The following is a 23,871-nucleotide window of genomic DNA, read 5'->3' as shown; positions in this document are numbered from 1 at the left end:
TTCCGTGTCCCATGCTCTAATGACGGTCAGTCTTTTGCTTTAAATGTCACCAGTGACCATGGCATGATCAAAGTGGGCTGCACCCTTTAATTAGGTCACCAGGTCTCCTGGTGATGTGGTTTGGAGCTGACGGACCTTGTGCTCTCAGCCCTGGGGACCCATAAAGGACCCCAGGGCAGTCTCTACATTCAACATACTGTTAAAACACACAAGTGTCACCATAATCATGGCCTGTGTCATAGTGACACAGAGTATAAATGTATTAGTGTAGAGGTATGTGCTAACAGAGTACAACTATAAGTAACTGGGGGGCGTGGCCTGGACGTGAGTGGCCGCATTCAACGGAGCTCGAATAGACCCCAAGCGACAGTTATAGCAAAGATTAGGAGGATTCAAATATTATCTAGAGTGGGTGATAGAAGATATCACCCACTCTAGATTTACCAAATATTCATGGCCAACGCAACCAAGAAAAAGGCAGGACTCTTATCCCCTTAGTGACGAAGCCTGTTTGCGCCTTAGTGACGGAGCCAAATTTTGGAAATCTGACATGTGTCGTTCAACACAGCATAACTCCGTAAAGGTTTAGCATATCCAAGTGATTCTGACATTGTTTTTTCTCCACATGTTGTACTTCATTTAGGTGGTACAAGTAGACTGATATAATTTGTGTATATTTGTTAAAAGTGCCAATATTGGAAAAATTTTGAAACAATTGTCATTTTTTCACATTTTCAACTGTAATATCTCAAATATGTCCAAACATACTGTATACATTTTTGATAAGATACATCTTTCCATCTGTTTACTTTATTCTGAATGCACATTTGAAAAACTTCTGTGTTTTTTTTAACCATTTAGGAGACGTACAAATTTAACATTACTTTTCAGCATTTTAAAGAACACTTTGTTTTCTTACAGCAAGGCAAGTTTGCAAAGGCCCATAGGTGTCAGAATGATAGATGCCCACCCAAATGACCCCATTTTAAAAACTACACCCCTTAATGTATTCACTGAGGGGAGTCATGGGTATTTTGACCCCACAGTTTTTTTTCAGGAATTACATTATTTAGAGGAGAAAAAATAAAATTTAAAAGACATATTTTTTCCTATAGTGCCCATGAAAATGAGGATTTACACCCCAAAATGGATACCCCTGTTTCTCCCGTGTTCAGAAATATACCCATTGTGGCCCTAATCTTATGTCTGGATGCACAACGGGGCTCAAAATGAAAGGAGTAGTCTGTGGCTTTCAGAACATAAATTTTACTTAAAGGCCTTTTAGGCCCCATAGCACACTTGTAGAGCTCTTGAGCGACCAAAACCATAGAGGACCCCCACAAATGACCCCATTTTGAAAACTAGACCCCTTAACGAATTTATCTAGGGGTGTACTGCCCATTTTGATCCCACAGTAAAGCAAAGCAAAAGAAAAAAATTGTGATTTTCGTTTTTTTGGCAATTCTGTCATTTTAAAAACAGCTTTTTTTGTACAGCACACACATTAATGAAGACTTGCACCCCCAAATCGATACCCCTGTTTGTCCTGTGTTCAGAGACATACCCATTGTGGCCCTAATCTTATGTCTGGATGTACAACGGAGCCCAAAATGAAAGGAGCAGTCGGTGGCTTTCAGAACAGACATTTAGCATGAAGGTGATTTAGGCCACATTGCCCACTTGCAGAGCCCTTGATTGGCCAAAACTATGGAGAATCCCCACAAATGACCCCATTTTTAAAACCTAGACCCCTTAACGAATTCATCTAGGGGTGTACTATGTATTTTTACCCTACAATTTTTGAATAAATCTAAGCAAAGCAGTAGGAAAAAATTACAATTTTCATTTTTTTGGCAGTTGTATCAATTTAAAAACTGTTTAATTTGTACAGCGCACACACACGAATGAAGACTTTCACCCCAAAATGGATACCTCTGTTTGTCCGGTGTTCAGAAACATACCCATAGTGGCCCTAATCTGCTTACAGGACACGTGACTAGGCCTATAATGGAAGGAGCACCCGTTGGATTTGTTAGGAAAATACTAAATGTATGATTATTTAGATTTCATTCAGCCATATTAATTACAATTTTGAGCCTTTGACCAGAATATACTGAGTAGGTGGCTAAACCAGTTCTATGTGCAAATCAGAAGCAATGTCCCCTCTTTTGATGTGCAAATTCGATTGACTTGGAGACAAGGTTGAACTTAACATGATGGACATTTAAGATTACATCCTGGTCTAGGCAGAGGTGTAATTAAGTTTGTATTCAGACAACATGGAGTCAATCTTTATGACCATATGCAACTGTTTGATGTCCACTTCACACAGGAATGTGCTGGTACCTCTTTGTTTAGAAGACCTTGGTTTGCAGCTATATGGTAATCTGTTGGAATGAGAACTCGGTCAGCCGTATTAGAATATAAAAAGGTCCTATCTTCTCAAGTTAGTACCGAGGAGTAGTAGCTTTTGGAAGCTATGAGGAAAAGTCCTGGACTCTCTGATGGAAGGATGAGAATCTCTGAGTAGTCCAGACGCTTTAGAGACAGAATGAGGATGTCATCTGTTGAACCCCTAGAAGTGAGGGAACCTTTGGTGATGGTAATATGCAATCTGTAATCTTTTAGGTAATAATTAGAGATGAGCGAACGTACTCGTCCGAGCTTGATACTCGTTCGAGTATTAGCGTGTTCGAGATGCTCGTTACTAGAGGCGAGCACCACGCGATGTTCGAGTTACTTTCACTTTCATCTCTGAGACGTTAGCGTACTTTTCTGGCCAATAGAAAGACATGGAAGGCATTACAACTTCCCCCTGCGACGTTCAAGCCCTATACCACCCCCCTGCAGTGAGTGGCTGGCGAGATCAGGTGTCACCTGAGTATATGAATCGGCCCCTCCCGCGGCTCGCCACAGATGCATTCTGACAGAGATCAGGGAAAGTGCTGCTGGTGCCGGAGCTGCTATAGGGAGAGCATTAGGAGTGATTTTAGGCTTCAAGAACCCCAACGGTCCTTCTTAGGGCCACATCTGACCGTGTGCAGTACTGTTGAGGCTGCTTTTAGCAGTGTTGCACAATGTTTTTTTTTGTATATCGGGCGTGCAGAGCATTGCGTCCGCAGTCTGCAGTCATTGTACAGAGTATAGGGCCAGTACAGGTGAGGCAGGGAAAGAGATATTCAGGCTATATAGGCAGTGGGCTTTTTCCAAAAAATTGGGGAAAAATACTATATTTGGGCTGCCTGTGACCGTCTTCAGTTTACTGCGTGTCTGCTGGGGGTAGTAGTCCTAATTAATATGCAGCTAAGCGTTACAGCAGGCTTGCGCAAAATTGTTTCCTGGATCTGCTGTCTCTGTTACATCAGTGCCGTCATCCCGCCAGAGGGAAACAGTATACATAATATTATACGCTGCCTACAGTATCTATCTGCTGGGGGTAGTAGTCCTAATTAATACGCAGCTAAGCGTTACAGCAGGCTTGCGCAAAATTGCTTCCTGGATCTGCTGTCTCTGTTACATGATCGCCGTCATCCCGCCAGAGGGAAACAGTATACATAATATTATACGCTGCCTACAGTATCTATCTGCTGGGGGTAGTAGTCGTAATTAATACGCAGCTAAGCGTTACAGCAGGCCTGCGCAAAATTGTTTCCTGGATCTGCGGTCTCTGTTACATGATCGCCGTCATCCCGCCAGAGGGAAACAGTATACATAATATTATACGCTGCCTACAGTATCTATCTGCTGGGGGTAGTAGTCCTAATTAATACGCAGCTAAGCGTTACAGCAGGCTTGCGCAAAATTGTTTCCTGGATCTGCTGTCTCTGTTACATGATCGCCGTCATCCCGCCAGAGGGAAACAGTATACATAATATTATACGCTGCCTACAATATCTATCTGCTGGGGGTAGTAGTCCTAATTAATATGCAGCTAAGCGTTACAGCAGGCTTGTGCAAAATTATTTCCTGGATCTGCTGTCTCTGTTACATCAGCGCCGTCATCCCGCCAGAGGGAAAGAGTATACATAATATTATACGCTGCCTACAGTATCTATCTGCTGGGGGTAGTAGTCGTAATTAATACGCAGCTAAGCGTTACAGCAGGCTTGCGCAAAATTGTTTCCTGGATCTGCTGTCTCTGTTACATGATCGCCGTCATCCCGCCAGAGGGAAACAGTATACATATTATTATACGCTGCCTACAGTATCTATCTGCTGGGGGTAGTAGTCCTAATTAATACGCAGCTAAGCGTTACAGCAGGCTTGCGCAAAATTGTTTCCTGGATCTGCTGTCTCTGTTACATGATCGCCGTCATCGCGCCAGAGGGAAAGAGTATACATAATATTATACGCTGCGTACAGTATCTATCTGCTGGGGGTAGTAGTCCTAATTAATACGCAGCTAAGCGTTACAGCAGGCTTGCGCAAAATTGTTTCCTGGATCTGCTGTCTCTGTTACATCAGCGCTGTCATCCCGCCAGAGGGAAACAGTATACATAATATTATACGCTGCCCACAGTATCTGTCTGCTCTATCAGCTCAGCATTTTAAAAAAATAGAAGCAAAATACTTAAGGCCTACTACTGGCCTTTGGCCACTTGACTGCTTCTGCGCTGTGAATTCCACTGGCTCAGTCATACGCACCTACGTCTCACTACAGGCGTGCGCAAAATTGTTTCCTGGCTCTGCTGTGCGTTCCGTAAGGGAAGTCAGCCTCCAACCACAGGCCAATAAGCGGCACATTTAATTACAGCGTTCTGTTTCTGCTCTACTCGTAATACACCATGCTGAGGGGTAGGGGTAGGCCTAGAGGACGTGGACGAGGAGGCCCAAGCCAGGGTGTGGGCACAGGCCGAGCTCCTGATCCAGGTGTATCGCAGCAGACTGCTGCGGGATTAGGAGAGGCGCACGTTTCTGGCGTCCCCACATTCATCTCACAATTAATGGGTCCACGCGGTAGACCTTTATTAGAAAATGAGCAGTGTGAGCAGGTCCTGTCGTGGATGGCAGAAAGTGCATCCAGCAATCTATCGACCACCCAGAATTCTGCGCCGTTCACTGCTGCAACTCTGAATCCTCTGGCTGCTGCTCCTCCTTCCTCCCAGCCTCCTCACTCCATTACAATGACACATTCTTAGGAGCAGGCAGACTCCCAGGAACTGTTCTCGGGCCCCTGCCCAGAATGGGCAGCAATGGTTCCGAATCCTCTCCCACTGGAGGAGTTTGTCACGACCGATGCCCAACCTTTGGAAAGTTCCCGGGGTCCGGGGGATGAGGCTGGGGACTTCCGGCAACTGTCTCAAGAGCTTTCAGTGGGTGAGGAGGACGATGACGATGAGACACAGTTGTCTATCACTCCGGTAGTAGTAATTGGAGTAAGTACGAGGGAGGAGCGCACAGAGGATTCGGAGGAAGAGCAGCAGGACGATGAGGTGACTGACCCCACCTGGTTTGCTACGCCTACTGAGGACAGGTCTTCAGAGGGGGAGGCAAGGGCAGCAGCAGGGCAGGTTGTAAGAGGCAGTGTGGTGGCCAGGGGTAGAGGCAGGGCCAGACCCAATAATCCACCAACTGTTTCCCAAAGCGCCCCCTCGCGCCATGCCACCCTGCAGAGGCCAAGTTGCTCAAAGGTCTGGCAGTTTTTCACTGAGAGTGCAGACGACCGACGAACAGTGGTGTGCAACCTTTGTCGCGCCAAGATCAGCTGGGGAGCCACCACCACCAGCCTCACCACCACCAGCATGCGCAGACATATGATGGCCAAGCACCCCACAAGGTGGGACGAAGGCCGTTCACCGCCTCCGGTTTGCACCGCTGCCTCTCCCCCTGTGCCCCAACCTGCCACTGAGATCCAACCCCCCTCTCAGGACACAGGCACTACCGTCTCCTGGCCTGCACCCACACCCTCACCTCCGCTGTGCTCGGCCCCATCCACCAATATCTCTCAGCGCACCGTCCAGCCATCGCTAGCGCAAGTGTTGGAGCGCAAGCGCAAGTACGCCGCCACGCACCCGCACGCTCAAGCGTTAAACGTGCACATAGCCAAATTTATCAGCCTGGAGATGCTGTCGTATAGGGTTGTGGAAACGGACGCTTTCAAAGGTATGATGGCGGCGGCGGCCCCGCGCTACTCAGTTCCCAGTCACCACTACTTTTCCCGATGTGCCGTCCCAGCCCTGCACGACCACGTCTCCCGCAACATTGTACGCGCCCACACCAACGCGGTTACTGCCAAGGTCCACTTAACAACAGACACGTGGACAAGCACAGGCGGGCAGGGCCACTATATCTCCCTGACAGCACATTGGGTGAATTTAGTGGAGGCTGGGACAGAGTCAGAGCCTGGGACCGCTCACGTCCTACCCACCCCCAGAATTGCGGGCCCCAGCTCGGTGGTGGTATCTGCGGCGGTGTATGCTTCCTCCACTAAACCCTCCTCCTCCTCCTCCTACGCAACCTCTGTCTCGCAATCAAGATGTGTCAGCAGCAGCACGTCGCCAGTAGTCGGTGTCGCGCGGCACGGCAGCACAGCGGTGGGCAAGCGTCAGCAGGCCGTGCTGAAACTACTCAGCTTAGGAGAGAAGAGGCACACGGCCCACGAACTGCTGCAGGGTCTGACAGAGCAGACCGACCGCTGGCTTGCGCCGCTGAGCCTCCAACCGGGCATGGTCGTGTGTGACAACGGCCGTAACCTGGTGGCGGCTCTGCAGCTCGGCAGCCTCACGCACGTGCCATGCCTGGCCCACGTCTTTAATTTGGTGGTTCGGCGCTTTCTGAAAAGCTACCTACCCTTGTCAGACCTGCTCGGAAAGGTGCGCCGCCTCTGCGCACATTTCCGCAAGTCCCATACGGACGCTGCCACCCTGCAACATCGGTTTCATCTGCCAGTGCACCGACTGCTGTGTGACGTGCCCACACAGTGGAACTCTACGCTCCACATGTTGGCCAGGCTCTATGAGCAGCGTAGAGCTATAGTGGAATACCAACTCCAACATGGGCGGCGCAGTGGGAGTCAGCCTCCTCAATTCTTTACAGAAGAGTGGGCCTGGTTGGCAGACATCTGCCAGGTCCTTCGAAACTTTGAGGAGTCTACCCAGATGGTGAGCGGCGATGCTGCAATCATTAGCGTCACCATTCCTCTGCTATGCCTCTTGAGAAGTTCCCTGCAAAGCATAAAGGCAGACGCTTTGCGCTCGGAAACAGAGGCGGGGGAAGACAGTATGTCGCTGGATAGTCAGAGCAACCTCATGTCTATATCTCAGCGCGTTGAGGAGGAGGAGGAGGAGCATGAGGAGGATGAGGAGGAGGGGGAAGAGACAGCTTGGCCCACTGCTGAGGGTACCCATGCTGCTTGCCTGTCATCCTTTCAGCGTGTATGGCCTGAGGAGGAGGAGGAGGAGGATCCTGAAAGTGATCTTCCTAGTGAGGACAGCCATGTGTTGCGTACAGGTACCCTGGCACACATGGCTGACTTCATGTTAGGATGCCTTTCTCGTGACCCTCGCGTTACACGCATTCTGGCCACTACGGATTACTGGGTGTACACACTGCTCGACCCACGGTATAAGGAGAACCTTTCCACTCTCATACCCGAAGAGGAAAGGGGTTCGAGAGTGATGCTATACCACAGGACCCTGGCGGACAAACTGATGGTAAAATTCCCATCCGACAGCGCTAGTGGCCGAAGGCGCAGTTCCGAGGGCCAGGTAGCAGGGGAGGCGCAGAGATCAGGCAGCATGTACAGCGCAGGCAGGGGAATACTCTCTAAGGCCTTTGACAGCTTTCTGGCTCCCCAGCAAGACTGTGTCACTGCTCCCCAGTCAAGGCTGAGTCGGCGGGAGCACTGTAAAAGGATGGTGAGGGAGTACGTAGCCGATCGCACGACCGTCCTCCGTGACGCCTCTGCCCCCTACAACTACTGGGTGTCGAAGCTGGAAACGTGGCCTGAAGTCGCGCTGTATGCCCTGGAGGTGCTTGCTTGTCCTGCGGCTAGCGTCTTGTCAGAGAGGGTGTTTAGTGCGGCTGGGGGAATCATCTCAGATAAGCGTACCCGCCTGTCAACCGACAGTGCCGACAGGCTAACACTCATCAAGATGAACAAAGCCTGGATTTCCCCAAACTTCTCTTCTCCACCAGCGGACAGCAGCGATACCTAAACAATACGTAGGCTGCACCCGCGGATAGAAGCATTGTTCTCTATCACCATCAAAAACGTGGACCTTTTAGCTTCATCAATCTGTGTATAATATTCATCCTCGTCCTCCTGCTCCTCTTCCTGAAACCTGACGTAATCACGCCGAACGGGCAATTTTTCTTAGGCCCACAAGGCTCACTCATATAATTTTTGTAAACAATTTTTATACGTTTCAATGCTCAATAAAGCGTTCAAACTTTCACCTGAACCAATGTTTATTTTAACTGGGCTGCCTCCAGGCCTAGTTACAAATTAAGCCACATTAACCAAAGCGATTAATGGGTTTCACCTGCCCTCTTGGTTGGGCATGGGCAATTTTTCTGACGTACATTAGTACTGTTGGTACACCAATTTTTTGGGGCCCTCGCCTACAGTGTAATCCAATTAATTTTTTGCCCACCTGCATTAAAGCTGACGTTACATCAGCTGTGCTGGGCAATGCAATGGGATATATTTATGTACCGCCGGTGGGTTCCAGGGAGCCACCCATGCTGTGGGTCCACAGGGAGTTGTAACTGCATGTGTCCACTTCTAAAGAACCCCAGTCTGACTGGGGCATGCAGTGTGGGCCGAAGCCCACCTGCATTAAACATGACATTACCTCAGCTGTGATGGGCAATGCAATGGGATATATTTATGTACCGCCGGTGGCTTCCTGGCACCCACCCATGCTGTGGGTCCACACGGACTTCACAATAGGGAGTTGTACCTGCCTGTGTCTATGAATTAAAAACCCCGATCAGGTTGGGGCATGCAGTGTGGGCCGAAGCCCACCTGCATTTAATCGGACGTTACCTCAGCTGTGATGGGCACTGCAATGGGATACATTAATGTACAGCCGGTGGGTTCCAGGGAGCCACCCATGCTGTGGGTGCACACGGAATTCCCATTGCGGAGTTGTACCTGCCTGTGACTTTTTTGTGAAAAAAACGCGATCTGACTGGAGCATGCAGACACCTTGACAGAATGAATAGTGTGTGGCACATAGGTTCCCCATTGCAATGCCCACGTGTGCAGCTCCTGATGGCGGTGGCACAGGATTATATTTCTCATTGCTTCTGTACAGCATTGTGGGCTATCGCCCCGCCCCTTTTAAAGAGGGTCGCTGCCTAGCCGTGCCAACCCTCTGCAGTGTGTGCCTGTGGTTCCTCCTCATAGCAGATGCACTTATAAATAGACATGAGGGTGGTGCGGCATGAGGGCAGCTGAAGGCTGCGCAGGGACACTTTGGTGTGCGCTGTGGACACTGCGTTGTGCGGGGGGGGGGGGGGGGTTGGGCAGCATGTAACCCAGTGGCAGCGGAGTGTCATGCAGGCAGTGATAGTGCTTTGTTGGAGGTAGTGTGGTGCTTAGCTAAGGTATGCATTGCTAATGAGGGCTTTTCAGAAGTAAAAGTTGTTGGGAGGGGGGGGGGGCACTCTTGCCGCTATTGTGGCTTAATAGTGGGACCTGGGAACTTGAGATGCAGCCCAACATGTAGCCCCTCGCCTGCCCTATCCGTTGCTGTGTCGTTCCCATCACTTTCTTGAATTGTCCAGATTTTCACAAATGGAAACCTTAGCGAGCATGGGCGATATACAAAAATGCTCGGGTCGCCCATTGACTTCAATGGGGTTCGTTACTCGAAACGAACCCTCGAGCATCGCGATAATTTCGTCCCGAGTAACGAACACCCGAGCATTTTGGTGCTCGCTCATCTCTAGTAATAATGTAACTTGCTATTTTTATACTTTGTTATGTAACATCTGCAACCTTTATGCTTTGTATATAGATATTATTATTTGTATATAGATATTATCCTTTGTATATAGATCTGATAGTTTACAAACGTAGGACAATTATTCACCACTAGGCTCGATTATCATTTGGTTTTAATAAATTCTTATTGTTAAACCTTTTATAGTGTCTTACTCTCTTTAAAGCGTAATCTGAACTAAGTCTTGCTCCTTGCAGCAATACAGGATTTCAGGGTACAACGGAATAAATTCCAGGCCCCATTGCCCACTTGTAGAGCCCATGAGCAGCCAAAACGATAAAGAACCCCCACAAATGACCCCATTTTGAAAACTAGACCCCTTAACGAATTCATCTAGGGGTGTACTGCGTATTTTCACCCCACAGTATTTGAATGAATCTAAAGCAAAGCAGAAGGAAAAAATTACGATTTTTCTTTTTTTTTTGTCAATTTTGTCAATTTAAAAACAGTTTTTTTTGTACAGTGTACATAGAAATGAAAACTTTCACCCCAAAATGGATCCCCCCATTTGTCCTGTGTTCAGAAACATTCCTGTTGTGGCCCTAATCTACGTATAGGACACATGGCAAGGCCTGTAATTGAGGGAACACCCGTTGGATTTCAGGGCACAACTGAATACATTCCAAGCCCCATTGCTCACTTGTACGGAATAAAAATTGACACCTTGAAGAAAATCCCTCCCTCAACCACTTTCGGCGTTCCCCAAATCTTAGATAAAAGTAATAATGTGAACTGTGTGGTATTTCCGAAGACGGGTAATTACAGAGGCTGGTTGGGATGGGTACATGGGGCAATAAAACCGGGTATCCCCCCTCCTCTCATTCTTTTTGGGGGGTATTTCGTGACCTCAGCGGCAGGGTTGGGGTGTAAAAAGTGGCGCTCTGTGAGTCTCCGTAAGCTTGATGAGGTGCGGCGGTCTCGCACAGAAGACGCTCAACAAGCTGCTCCTGGAACTGCATGAAGGCGAGCGTTCCCGGGGCTTCTTGTAAAATACGTATTACAGGTAGCGGTCTGAATAACGCCGGGCTCACACGGCCGGATGTGGAATCCGCTTGCGGAGGCCCACAGCGGATCCCAGCTGTGAGCCCTGCGTACGGCCACGTAATGTACTGCGCATAACTGCCTACTCATACAGGCGGTCATGCGCAGTACGCCTTTTTTTTGTTTGTATTTCTCGCACCGTCGCTTAGCGATGACAAGGGTACCCGCAGCCCGTACACAATGTAGTTATGTATAGGCTGCGGGTATATCCGCGACCATTGAGCACAATGGGCTCTGTGTTGCGGATATCCGCAGTAAAATAGAACCTGCTGCGTTCTCTTTTCTGCAAGTGGATTACGCAATTCCAACCCACTAATGTGGGCGGAATTGTGTAATCCAATGCAATTGATCTGCGTATTACCGCGGATCAGACGCATGTGGAATCCGTAATTCCTATCCGGTCATGTGAGACCGGCCTAAGGCAGATCGCTACCTTTTTATCGCGTGACCGGCGAACGCTCAACAAGGTCACTGCTCCAGGCTCTCGGCGACCATTGGTCGTTGGGAGCAAGGAGATTTTAAATTTCTTGGGCTCCCCGACTCCTGCGCATGTGTCCGGTGTTTTGCCGGTGGTCGCATGTGCAGAATCCGGGCAAGTTCGCGTCTGGGTGCAAACATGGAGGCCTCCAGTAAAAAGTTTCATCTCCTCTCACCGATTGCATCGGTGAGGGGAGATGAGGCTTCACATTTTTTAAAACTTTTACGTGATTGCCATTATCCATTGGATAACGGCGAACACGTGATCAGGAACCGCTCACCGCAGCCCCCCGTGAAATCTCCAGGCTCTCGGCTAAGTTTTGTAGCCAGGAGCAGGGAGATTTTAAATTACCCTGGCAATCCACGGCTTTTGCGCATGCGTCTGCCATTTTGGCGACGGGCGCGTGCGCAGAAGCTGGGGTAAGGTCCGCAGATAAATCCGGGGGCCTTAGGTACGTTATTTCATCCTCCCTGATGGATATGATCTGTGGGGGAAGATGAAACGTAAGCTTTTTTAACTTTTTTAAAAAACTTTTTTTAAAAACTTTTTACACTCTTTTTTTTACTTTAAATGATCACTGTTATCCATTGGATAACAGTGATCACATCCTGGGTGACATCCCTCTGCTCCTGGCTACACATGGCAGCCAGGAGCAGAGGGATTTTGAATTTCCCGGGGCTTGAGCCCCTCTGTGCACACGCCAGATGATTGACATCGGGCGCGCATGTGCAGAGGGGGACTTCGGGTTCCGGAAGACCAGGACATCGCAGAGGACCCGAGGTGAGTATTTTCACCTCCCCTCATGGAACCGATCCATGAGGGGAGTTGAAACTGGCACTTTATTTTTACTTTTTTAAACTTTTTCGCGGGCCTGGGGACATCTCCTGGTTCCCGGCTACCTTCAGGAGCCGGAAGCCAGGAGATTTTGAATTTGCCGGGGCTCCTAGCCTTCTGTGCATGCGGCGCCAGGTCCGGAGGACCCATTCACCGCGGGACAGCTCCGACAAGCCGGGTAAGTAATTTCAGCTGCCCTGATGGAGCCGATTCATCAGGGCAGCTGAATCTTTAACTTTTTTCACTTTTTTATTTACTTTATTGCGATCGGCGCTATCCATTGGATACCACCGATCGCATTGCTAGGGGGGACTGCCCGCTGTCCAGGATGACAGCTCCATGCTGTCGGCTACCTGCGGGCAGCGATTGCATGGAGCGGTCACGTCCTCAGGCAAGAGGGCTTTAATCTTAAGAGGATGCATATTTCTACGTCCTCTAGGATTAAAGCCCACTAAGTGAGGACGTAAAAAGGCAATGGGGCCGTCACTAAGGGGTTAATAGCCATAAGAGACACTGTGGGCTTCCAACTGATGGATTCTATGGTGGATGAGGGCAGACGATACATTATTTTACTATGTAAAATTAATGGTTTTCTTTTGACGGTCCCCAATATCAACGCTCCAAATACAGCACAAAGTGATAAATAAAATAAGGAATTCACAAAAAGTCAACCTAATGATTTGTGGAGACTTCTGTCAGGTTGTGCTGCTGGTATCAGTTGTTCTACAGGGTTCCAGGAGCACACCTTCGCAGGTGAGGGAATTTGGCTGAATGGGTTTGGCGTTCTTCTGCTAGCCAATCACCACTGGTCTGTTTGCAGATAAATATCTGCCCCCTGCAAAAGGAAGCTGGTATCCCTTCACTCTTTGGTTTGGTTTGCCTGGTGAGCAGTCATGTTTCCTTGTCTGGGCAGCTTGCTGTGTGTTTGGTGTCTGGTTTCCTTGTCTGCACAGCTTGCTCTGTGTTTGGTGTCTGGTTTCCTTGTCTGTGCAGCTTGTTTTTTGTTTTGTGTCTGGTATCGTTTCACTCTAGGGTTGGTTGGTCTTGCATGCCTGTATCTGTGCCATGTGTTTGAACAGGAGCTTGTCCAGTCTTTGCGTTGGTGGCAAGACATTAGGTGTGGATAGCCCTGTTGTGTATATATGGTGTGAACCGCGTCATGTTCTGTATGTCTGTGCTGGTGGCTGGACATGAGGAGTGAACTGTCCTGTTCAATGTGGTTGTTCTGTCTTACAGGCTAACCCTAGTGTGTTGGTGTGTGATTTTGTTCTCCTGTGTGCCAGTCTGTTCTGGTTCCGTGTATGGACCCGTCAAGGAATAGTCTGTTATGGTATACTACCCTTGATACGCCAGCCCGGGTTGCCCTGGATCTCACCCACAACCCATGTCCCTGCCTGCTTGCCTCCACTCCTGGCTAACCCAAGGCGGGCAACTGGGCTGCGGTCCCTACTCTCACTAGGGACGAGAAGGGACGCTGGCGTAACTGATAAGGGTAGAATACTGACAGAAAAGGCAGATGAAAAGCAACCAACACAAACAAACTAATCAGAACCGAGGCAGATGGAAAAACCTGGCAGATGGTAGCAACTATAGCAGACAAGTTGATAGAGGCAGGAGACCTACAGAGGCAGACTAGCTAGCACACTGAGGGAAATCAATAACTGGCAGTGATTGCAGTCACTGCTAGACTTTTAAACAGAAGCCTCTGCCCAGAGGCCGAGAGAGGGAGACAGCCAACTCCCCAAAGCGCATCAAAAGGGAGCTCATGCACGGCAGCTGCACTCCCAGGTGTGCGCACGGTGCTGCCAGGACTACCGAGCGTGCGCACAGCGCCGAGAGCCACCAGCACCACCTCCTATCCCATCTTTGGTCACATTCGTGTGGGTCCGGTGCTTATTTGCCCATAGCAACGTAACAACTTCAATATGATCCTGAAAAACTGTACGATACCAAAAGCTTTAACAAAACCGACTGTAGCTCCATGGATGAACAGGAAGAACTTTACGACACCTTCAGAAACATAAACATAAGCTCCAAGGAATTCACTTTTTACACCGCAAGTCATAGGACTTTCTCAAGAATAGATTTGTGCCTAGTGGACTTCTTCGTGCTACATATGAACCAGAAGGCATCCATAGGAATTGCCTCCTAGTTAGACCATACACCATCTCATTAACCCTGAGATTCACCAAACATCTCCCCTCCACAAAGATCTGGCGTAACAATATGTTCATTAGGGCTTATTGTTCCTCTAGTGATATAGTTCATACCTCATAACAATTTGATGCCATATACTCGCCAACTCTAGCTCTTTCTACCCGTACATCCTCATCTTCATCTTCAGGGACCTCAGTGAACTTCCAGATCTTGTTCTTTTTCTCTTTAGTCCTATGAGTATAAATGATGAGATATATAGTGTAGGTGCACTACAGGAAATATCTGCCTGCAGATTTCACTACAAATCTGAAAAAAAAATTATCTGCATGTGTACCAACTAGAGATGAGCGAGCGTACTCGGAAAAGCACTACTCGCTCGAGTAATGTGCTTTATCCGAGTATCGCTGTGCTCGGGTCTGAAGATTCGGGTGCCGCTACGGCTGACAGGTGAGTCGCAGCGGGGAGCAGGGGAGAGCGGGCGGGAGAGAGGGAGAGAAAGATCTTACCTCCGTTCCTCCCCGCTCTCCCCTGCAGCTTCCCGCTCCGTGCCGGCACCCGAATCTTCAGACCCGAGCACAGCAATACTCGGATAAAGCAAATTACTCGAGCGAGTAGTGCTTTTAGGAGTACGCTCGCTCATCTCTAGTACCGACAGATTTTGCTGCAGATTGAAAAGGGTGAAAATCCACAGCAAAAATTGACATGCTGTGGATTTAAAAATCTGCATAGCACATCAATTCCCATAAAGAAAAACTCCAGTGTGAGAAAAAGTGGATGAGATTTATACAAGTTATGTCCACATGGCTGGAACTGCAATCTGCTACAGACTTTCAGTGTACAAATCCACAGTGAAATTTGGCAGCATTTCTGCTGTAGGTGTAATTACATACTAGAGAGAAGTTTCCAGCTAAGCATGTCCTCAATGCTTCACTCTGCATCTGAAACACACAATGGCATACCTGAAAATAGGATCTTTTCTAATGGATTTGCCTCCATTTTTTACCTCCAGGTACCTCAGGATTAGGAGTAAGACCACACACTGCAGATATGGCTGCAAAGAAATGTAACAGCATGAGTGTTTGGAACAGTTCAGTGTTCACTGATGCAGTATTATTGTTCCTCTGTCTATTATAATGATTGGACTTTCAGCTGCTCAGGAATGTGGAACAAAGAAGATTTGCTGGAACCTTGTGTAATTATGGTTAGATGTAGCCGGTTTCCCACTGTGGATTTTGGTGTGGATCCATATTAAAATCTGCATAAAAAAATCTGCACATAATACAAGGGTTTTGCTGTGGATTTTGGTACTAATTTCGGCACAGATTTTGTTGCCTTATTTGAAGAGCTGCAATCCACACTGAAAACCCACCGCATAAACTAACATACTGCAGATTTTAGATCTGTATTGTAGGTCCATTTATGCAGCGGATTTTAATGGGGGATGCGCAAGTTCCATGATCGTCCATCACTATTACACAAAAAGACTCCTGTATTCTTACTGCACCGCAGTTCTGCAGACAGGTTATCAGAATATCCCCCAATGTTAAAAGCCGAGGAATCCTAAAGTAATCTATTATTTGGATATGGCTGATAAGTTATTGGCTGTACCGAAACCCCTGAACAAAACCTCAAATGCCTATGGGAAGAACTGTACTTACAGATATAACGGACACCAACACCCTTCCTAATTGTGTGTAGGTGTTTTCATCGCCTGAAACTTTCCAGGACATCTACAACATAAAAATAACAAAGTGAATTGGAATGGTAACCTCCTCTGATGACCTCCCTCAGCAGTGCCCAGAGCTACACAGGATTTAGAGAAATGTTATTCAGATGCCCAATACAGGTCTCTTGGTATAACTATGCCGATAAGATGTGCCCAGGGCATGAGATATGTCACACGTATCGTACACCGCTATCCACTATGCGCTGAAGCTATAGTAAATAGCAATGTAACTAGGCTTGTTTCTGCAGCCACTCACACAGATAAACCCCCAGTCTGCATTAATGCCCCTTACATATTCTTAGTTTCTCTTTGTGGCAAAATTATGAAAAATATCTGCTCATGATTTGTAAATTAAACTTTGTACAGATCTCCTTTAATACAGGTTTAGGCTGGATTCAGACGAACGTATATCGGCTGGGTTTTCACGCCCAGCCGATATACGTCGTCTCTCTCTGCGGGGGGGGGGGGGGAGGCTGGAAGAGCCAGGAGCAGTGCTCTGAGCTCCTGCCCCCTCTGCACTATTTGCAATGGGGCGGGGCTAATTTACGCCACTTAGCCCCGCCCCCTTTCATTGCAAATAGTGCAGAGGGGCGGAGAGGGGGTGGAGAGGAGGCAGAGAGGGGGCGGGAGCTCAGTTCCATCCTGCAGATGAGGACAACGTATATCGGCTCGGAGTGAAAACCGAGCGGATATACGGTCATCTGAATCCACCCTTTAAATAACCTTCCACATACTATATATACACACATCCCACCGAGTGGACATGGATGAGCTTTTCAACAGCTATATGTACTTGTGTTTCCCATTCACAGTCCTCAGGGCCCCCAACAGGTCATGTTTTCAGGATATCCTATAGTAAGGACACCTGTAGCAATGGCTGAGGACCAACCATAATTACATCACCTGTACAATATTGAGGAAATCCTAATACATGACCTGTTGGGGGCGCTGAGGACTGGGGTTGGGAAACACTAAATTAGAGAAATACTCACATATGAATGCAATAATAAAAATATAATTTGGATACAAATACACAGTGATCATCCTTTAGTTGAAAATGTGATGGTCTGGATTTCCAAGTCATCTTACAATGGATATCTGGACATGTTTTTTGTACATAATAAATACCATTAAGTCATCCCAAGTGTTTAAATGTTAATACCAGACTAACCTTCATCAGTTGCAAAAGAATCTATTTAAAGAATATCATTAAAAAAATCCCTGGTGGTCTAGGGCAGAGTTTGTGTGTGTGTGTTTTAAGAGTGTTTAATTCCAGTAGCCCTGGTGCTTTCGGGCAATGATGGAGTTAATATAAGGATTCCTGGTGGTCTAGGGCAGTGAAGCGGGTTAGTGTCAGCATTAATGCTGATCTAGGGGAGGGAAGTATGTCAACAAAAGTATACCTGGTGGTCTAGGGCAATGAGGGACTTGCTTTCAGTATCTCTGGTGGCTTAAGGCAGTCAAATAGTCAATTTTAAGATCCCTGGTAGAAGGTAGTGGAAAGGTTAATGTCACATATCTGTGATCCAGTGAGTATTTTTTCTATCCTGAATCAAGCATTGCCCTGGCTGTAACAGGAGGCTAAAAACTTAAGGGGGTTTTCCTGGGAAATACTACTGATGATCTATCCTCAGGATGGGTCATCAATAGTTGATCAGTTGCAGTAGCCTCTTGTTACTCCGGCTGATCAACTGATCGGGTGCTTGCTGATGTCATTGTCGCTACACACTGGAGTATAAAATGAATGACAGCTGCAGTTACAAGCGCTGGCCACTACACAGGGGTCAGAGCAGCAGCTTCCAATTCGCATCCCTGTGAGCAGAGGCACTGACGGTGGGCACCCAATCAGCTGATAGTCCGAGGCCCTGAAGGCAGACTCCAGCCAATCAACTCTTTATGACCCATCCTGAGGATAGATAATCAATAGCATTTCCCTGGAAAGTCCCTTTAAAGTTCAGTTTCATCTTTTCTCCCTGTGATGATCATAAAGATGAATGCACGACTAAGGTGAAAGCTAAAAGAATCTGCGTAGGAGCAGACTACCCTGAGCAGGGATGGATTCTGATAGGTCATCAATAGTATTTATGCCTAGAACACCCCTTTAACTGCAGCTTGACAGCAGCACTGCATTGGTGACATTGTATGTTACTTCTGCATGTCAGAATTCTGTGGCTCAATGCTACAGATAGAAATGCATGTAGATACTATATATTACAAAGGTGGAACTCAATAATGAATAGCGCTTACCCGAGAAAAACAGATCAAGGCACCGATGAGTGGGTAGATAGGAATAAAGATGGAAAAAAGATCGTGGCAAACTGTGGAGATCAAATCGTTGCCTATGACAGAACTGAGCTCGATGACCGTGATGGTGATGAGGCCCGTCTGAAAGGGAAAAAGAAGAAAACAGGAAATCAAACTGTAGAAGTAGTTATAATGTAATCCAAATGCATAGATCTCCATATGTCATGACTGAATGTGGATTTGTACAGCCAAATCGCTCTATATAGCATAAAAAGGGACCTTAGACACAAGTGGAAATCACCTGCAGCAAGCAATACAATTTTCTGTCTTGAGGAAAATTCCACACGTAAAACCGCATGTCTAATGTGCCGATGGTGATGGGGAATTAAAAAAAGGCTCAACTCTGCCTGCAATTCCACGTTTAAACATGCAGATTTGGGGGCAGTTCTGTTGGGTGTGAAGCTGCTGCGCTTCAGTGCCACATTAACTTCTCTTTTGTTTTATAAAAGTTTTTGTTTTTTTTTAAATTAAAATCTTGTTGTGTGCTTCACAGAAAATCAGCTAGAGAGCCGTCTATGCATGCCTTCTCCAGCTGATGGCTTACTGACCCCTACCTACTTGTGTTCGCTTGACTTACTGTCAGTTTTGGCCGCCCTACGCCATAGGGCCACTTTGTATTTTTTTTTCCAGGGCCACCATAGGTTTTCAAATCAGCCCCTGCACGAAGTCCTGACAGATGAGTGCTTCGATTAAATCAAATAGGACTTTGACATCCCCATTCCATACTGGTAGAAATACGTACGGGGATGTCAGAGTTAAATTTGAATTTATCAAAGACTTTTACTGCAACCCAAATGCCCCATGTGAATGCAGGCGAAGGGCCCTTTCACACGACCGTATGAGTTTTTACGGTCGGCAGCACGCTCTGTAAAATTGCATCGATGAAGAATTGCCGCCGAGTCCCGATTTTTAGCCGCGTATTTTCTGCCGCTCACATGGGCGGCTGCTGCGTATTGCCGAAACAATACACTGCGGCGCGGAAATCCCTCGATCAGCGGAAATCATTGGAATGAATGATGATGCTTAAAAAGAGGCGGCTGTCTTCTTTTCCCAGCGATGGGGGCAGATAAACTCCCTCCCCCTCACTTTTTTTTTTGCACGCATAGCAGTTTACAGGAACTTCCAGCGTATCTCGGCCAAAGATAGGGCAAGACCTACGTACAACGTATAAAATCGTGTACAGAAAACGGCCGCTGATGCGCTATTTTTGCTGGTGACATTTTTTTACGTGGCCAAAAATCACTCATCTTAATGAATACACTGGATTCCGATGCTTCAGATGCCGGCAGTCTCTACAGTACAAGCCGTGTGGAGGAGGTTTCAAAAATCTCACTCACATCAAGCAAAACATTTCTGCAACAAATTGCAGTGTTTTTGAAAAATATTCTTGATTCTAAATCCATGGCATGCCTATTCATGCTGTGGCTTTAAACCCTTGAAGTAGAAGGGTGTGGATTGGCAGCGGATTTGCTGGGGGGCTTTTTGCTGCAGATATGCCCCGTGTGAAGGGTACTTCAGGAATGGAGTTGACAAACACTGTGTTAAATGGTTGTTCGCTTCCACTACAATCAGCGGCTTCAGCCGACTTTCATCTAGTGTGGATTCGCCCTGAAATTCCACAAAAATGTACGCTACAATATAGGTGAATGGGATTTTAACAAATACAGTAATGATTTTGAAATCCCCAGCATGCTCTCTGTTGCGGAATGGCGAGGATTTTCACCACAGAATTCCAAAGTCCAAATCATAGTTCTAGTGCGGATTGGTTTGCAGGTTTTCTCCACAATGTCTGCACATACTCTAAAACAAGCGGAAAACATGAGATATTTATCACTGGCAGATGTAGTTTATGTAAGGAGCATCTGCTGTCAATCCTAGGGCTGCGGTCACATGAGGAAATCCAATGGAAATCTCGCGGTATGACCGCAGCGGGTCCGTACGGAAACCGCAAGATTTCCGTGGCAGAAATGCAGCTTCAAAACTCGCGCCGTTCGCCGCAGGTTTTGAAGCGGCTTCGCTGCCTGTATTCCACTACGGCCATCTCCCCCCATAGAGAGGAGAAGGGCCGCTGCAGAAACGGCGAAAGAATTGACATGCTTTGAATTCCGTGCGGCAAGTCAATTTCAGCGCGGCTTGGCCGGAACGGGTTCTTCGCAGCATGTGGACGAGATTTTTGCAAGTCTCGTTCACTTTGCTGGTTAAGCTCGTGCTTAAAGGGGTTGTCCTGCGCCGAAACGGGTTTTTTTTTTTCAATAGGCCCCCCGTTCGGCGCGAGACAAACCCAATGCATGTGTTAAAAAAAAAAAACGTTTAGTACTTACCTGAATCCCCGCGCTGCGGCGACTTCTTCCTTACCTTAGCAAGATGGCCGCGGGATCTTCACCCACGATGCACCGCGGGTCTTCTCCCATGGTGCACCGTGGGCTCTGTGCGGTCCATTGCCGATTCCAGCCTCCTGATTGGCTGGAATCGGCACACGTGACGGGGCGGAGCTACGAGGACCAGCTCTCCGGCACGAGCGGCCCCATTCACCAGGGAGAAGCGCGTCTAATCGGGCGATTAGACGCTGAAATTAGACGGCACCATGGAGACGGGGACGCTAGCAACGGAGCAGGTAAGTGAATAACTTCTGTATGGCTCATATTTAATGCACGATGTACATTACAAAGTGCATTAATATGGCCATACAGAAGTGTATAGACCCACTTGCTTTCGCGGGACAAGCCCTTTAAGATTGCCGGCGGAATTTCCGTGCGGAAATTCCACACGGAAATTCTGCCCGTGTAAACCCAGCCTATATGTATGATCACAACGGACATCCGATTCTCAACAAATCTCACCAAAATGAGGCACCTTTCACACATGACTGAAGATACCGTCCTGCAGTAATATTCCCATGATAGCAGTGCTTGGGATATGCCGTTCTGTGTGAAGGGCCCCTGAGCTGGATCTGCCCGTGTTCTGCACATAAATATCTCATGTTCTGAGACAGCTTTGACTTTTGCCTGAGGCTAGTTTCACACGTGCAGGCGATCAGGATTTTGCCGCTCAAAAATCACGGTAAAATAGTGCCTTTGTTCCTGCGATTTTTGAGCATCAGCGATGCTTTTTTTTCTTTCTTTGAATAATCTTGCATCGCTGCTACCCACGATAATAACGCGCAATTTTTAATCGCGAAAGTCAATAGGACTCTCTAATGTTAAAATCGCATCGCAACGCAAGTTTGTTGCGTTGTGATGCGATAAAAAGCAGGCTCCGTAGGGAAACATGGGAACTAAAAAAAGGCAAAACACAGAAAGATAGAGCGTGCCGCGATCGCATGAGTGAAAACATCGCTAATGGGAAAGAAAGCATTGTAAATCATTTGATTCATTATTCTGCTTTTTTACTGACTCTCGCATCGGGCAAAAATTGTACCTAAGGGTGGTTTTACACAGGCGATAAAAACGAGCAATTTTTGCACGATGCGAGAGTCAGTAACAATGCAGAATAATGAAACCAATGGTTTTAAATGGTTTTCTTTCCGTCTGCGATGGCATCACTCGTGTAATGTTGAAAGAACAAAAAGTCGCGGCTGCTCTATCTTTCAGCGATGTCCGATTTCCTTTATCTCCCATGTTTCCCTATGGAGCTTCCTTTTTATCGCAACGCCACAAACATGCATTTCAATTTTAACATTAGAAAGTCCCATTGACTTCTGCGATAAAAAAATGCGTGCGATTTTATGGCGGGCGACGGCGATGCCATGTGAGATGATTCTCCCAAAAAAGCATCGCTGACGCAGAAAAGTCGCAGGATCAAAGACACGACTTTGACTCAATATTCTCGCAGCAAAATTGCGATCGCCCGTGTGAAACTAACCTAACGTAGCAAAGCTGGGTTTGGCCCAGTGTGTTAGGGACCTTTCACACAGGATGGATGCTCTCTCGCGGAATGTTCAGCACCAAAGTGCCCACTGCTAACGTGTGGATTCGGATTCAAAATTTAAAATTGCGGATTTTGATGTAGAATTTTCGGCAGAATTTTGCAGTTAGCCGCGTGTGTTTTGGTGTCAGATTCCGGGGCAGCATATTCCGCAACACTGAACATTTCGGCAACACGCAGTGAAATTTGCCACAACAAAAATCCACACCAAAATCTTCGTGCACCAGCGTAATGCCGGCTGCACGCGGCAGGGCCGGACTCCACATGTGGAATCCCACAGCAGGATCCGGCCCTGGGAGCGGCGGCGCCCGTGCGTACCTGCTGTCTTCTGTTTTCATCTATACTGACTTCAATGGAAGCTGTCTGTGCAGAATCCGCGGAAAAATGGAGCATGCTGTGATTTCTCCTCCGCTTGCAGAAACTGCAATTGGTTTCCGCAAGCGTGGAGGAAGAATCAATTTCCCATTTCTGCAGCAAATATCTGGCCGTGGGCAGAAGCCCGAAGTTCACACAGTGGAATTCACTTTGAAAAATGACGCTTGAATTCTGCCTCTAAAATCCACATCAAAAGTCGCGTCTTGTTGGCGCGGTTTTCCGCGTGAATCCACATACGCAATTTGCCCTATCAATGGGCAAAATGCACATGTGGATTTCCAGCGCTTAGAATCTAGTTTCAGTGGGTTTCCACATCAATAAGTGAAATGTCACTTCTTTGTAGCTTTTGCATAGCTTCCGCCTTGAAATTCCACATTCGGATTTTGTCCACTGACCAGGCAAATCGCGCATGCGGATCTGCATGAAAATCCATGTCAAAAAGATGCGGCTTTTGGAGGTGGAATTTACATGGAATTTTTCCGCGGTGAGTTCTGACATGTGAATATAGCCTTAATGCGGATTTTAATGTGGGATAGCCGACAGGAATGCGTCATTTTCAATTTTGCATCAAAATGCAAACATTAGGATTGCAGATTTTGGTGCAGAATTTTCCGCAGGACAGCAAATCCCACTGTGTCCTGCTGAACAATTCCTGTGTGGGGGTTTTAATACAACAGTAAGTTAGCCCAATACATTCCATGTACCCCAAAACACTGCAGCGGCAGGAAGAAAAATGAAACATTCAACTCAACTACATGTATATGAATGGCTGACAAGTACGTTACCAGCGCAGTACATACCATTGAAAACAATATTGACCACCACTGATGAGTATCACTAATTTTTTTGTAGGTAAAGGAAGCGACGTAGGTCAGGAGCACAGAAGCCGGAACAAAGCCGATCAAGCAGAATGTCTGAGAAAAGAACACAAGGTCACGACACGATTCACTGAAATGATGAACTTTAAATCCAGCGGTGTCCTGCTCTGAAAACAAGCCAGCACTGCAAATCCGCATCTTTTCACAGTGCCATGTGCGTCTGTTTATGGGAGAGCGCACGCATGGCACTGGGAAAGGATGCGG

General features: G+C 47.4%; 1 protein-coding gene across 1 annotated transcript in view; it reads right to left on the bottom strand.

Moving 5' to 3' along the window:
• Window positions 1-23,871, bottom strand: part of LOC136587286 (cholesterol transporter ABCA5-like) — a 205,783-nt gene that overhangs the window by 15,603 nt on the left and 166,309 nt on the right. Inside the window, exons 25-29 of the mRNA XM_066585834.1 lie at window positions 23,590-23,703; window positions 18,434-18,571; window positions 16,119-16,190; window positions 15,420-15,511; window positions 14,574-14,691 (exon numbers count right to left, since the gene is read on the bottom strand). Of these exons, the coding sequence (XP_066441931.1) occupies window positions 14,574-14,691; window positions 15,420-15,511; window positions 16,119-16,190; window positions 18,434-18,571; window positions 23,590-23,703 (534 nt within the window). The remainder of the gene's footprint in view (window positions 1-14,573; window positions 14,692-15,419; window positions 15,512-16,118; window positions 16,191-18,433; window positions 18,572-23,589; window positions 23,704-23,871) is intronic.

Source organism: Eleutherodactylus coqui, chromosome 13, assembly GCF_035609145.1.
Source record: "Eleutherodactylus coqui strain aEleCoq1 chromosome 13, aEleCoq1.hap1, whole genome shotgun sequence".
Classification (NCBI taxonomy): Eukaryota; Metazoa; Chordata; class Amphibia; order Anura; family Eleutherodactylidae; genus Eleutherodactylus; species Eleutherodactylus coqui.
Note: the sequence above shows the minus strand (reverse complement) of the source record. Positions and strands in the feature narration are given on the sequence as shown.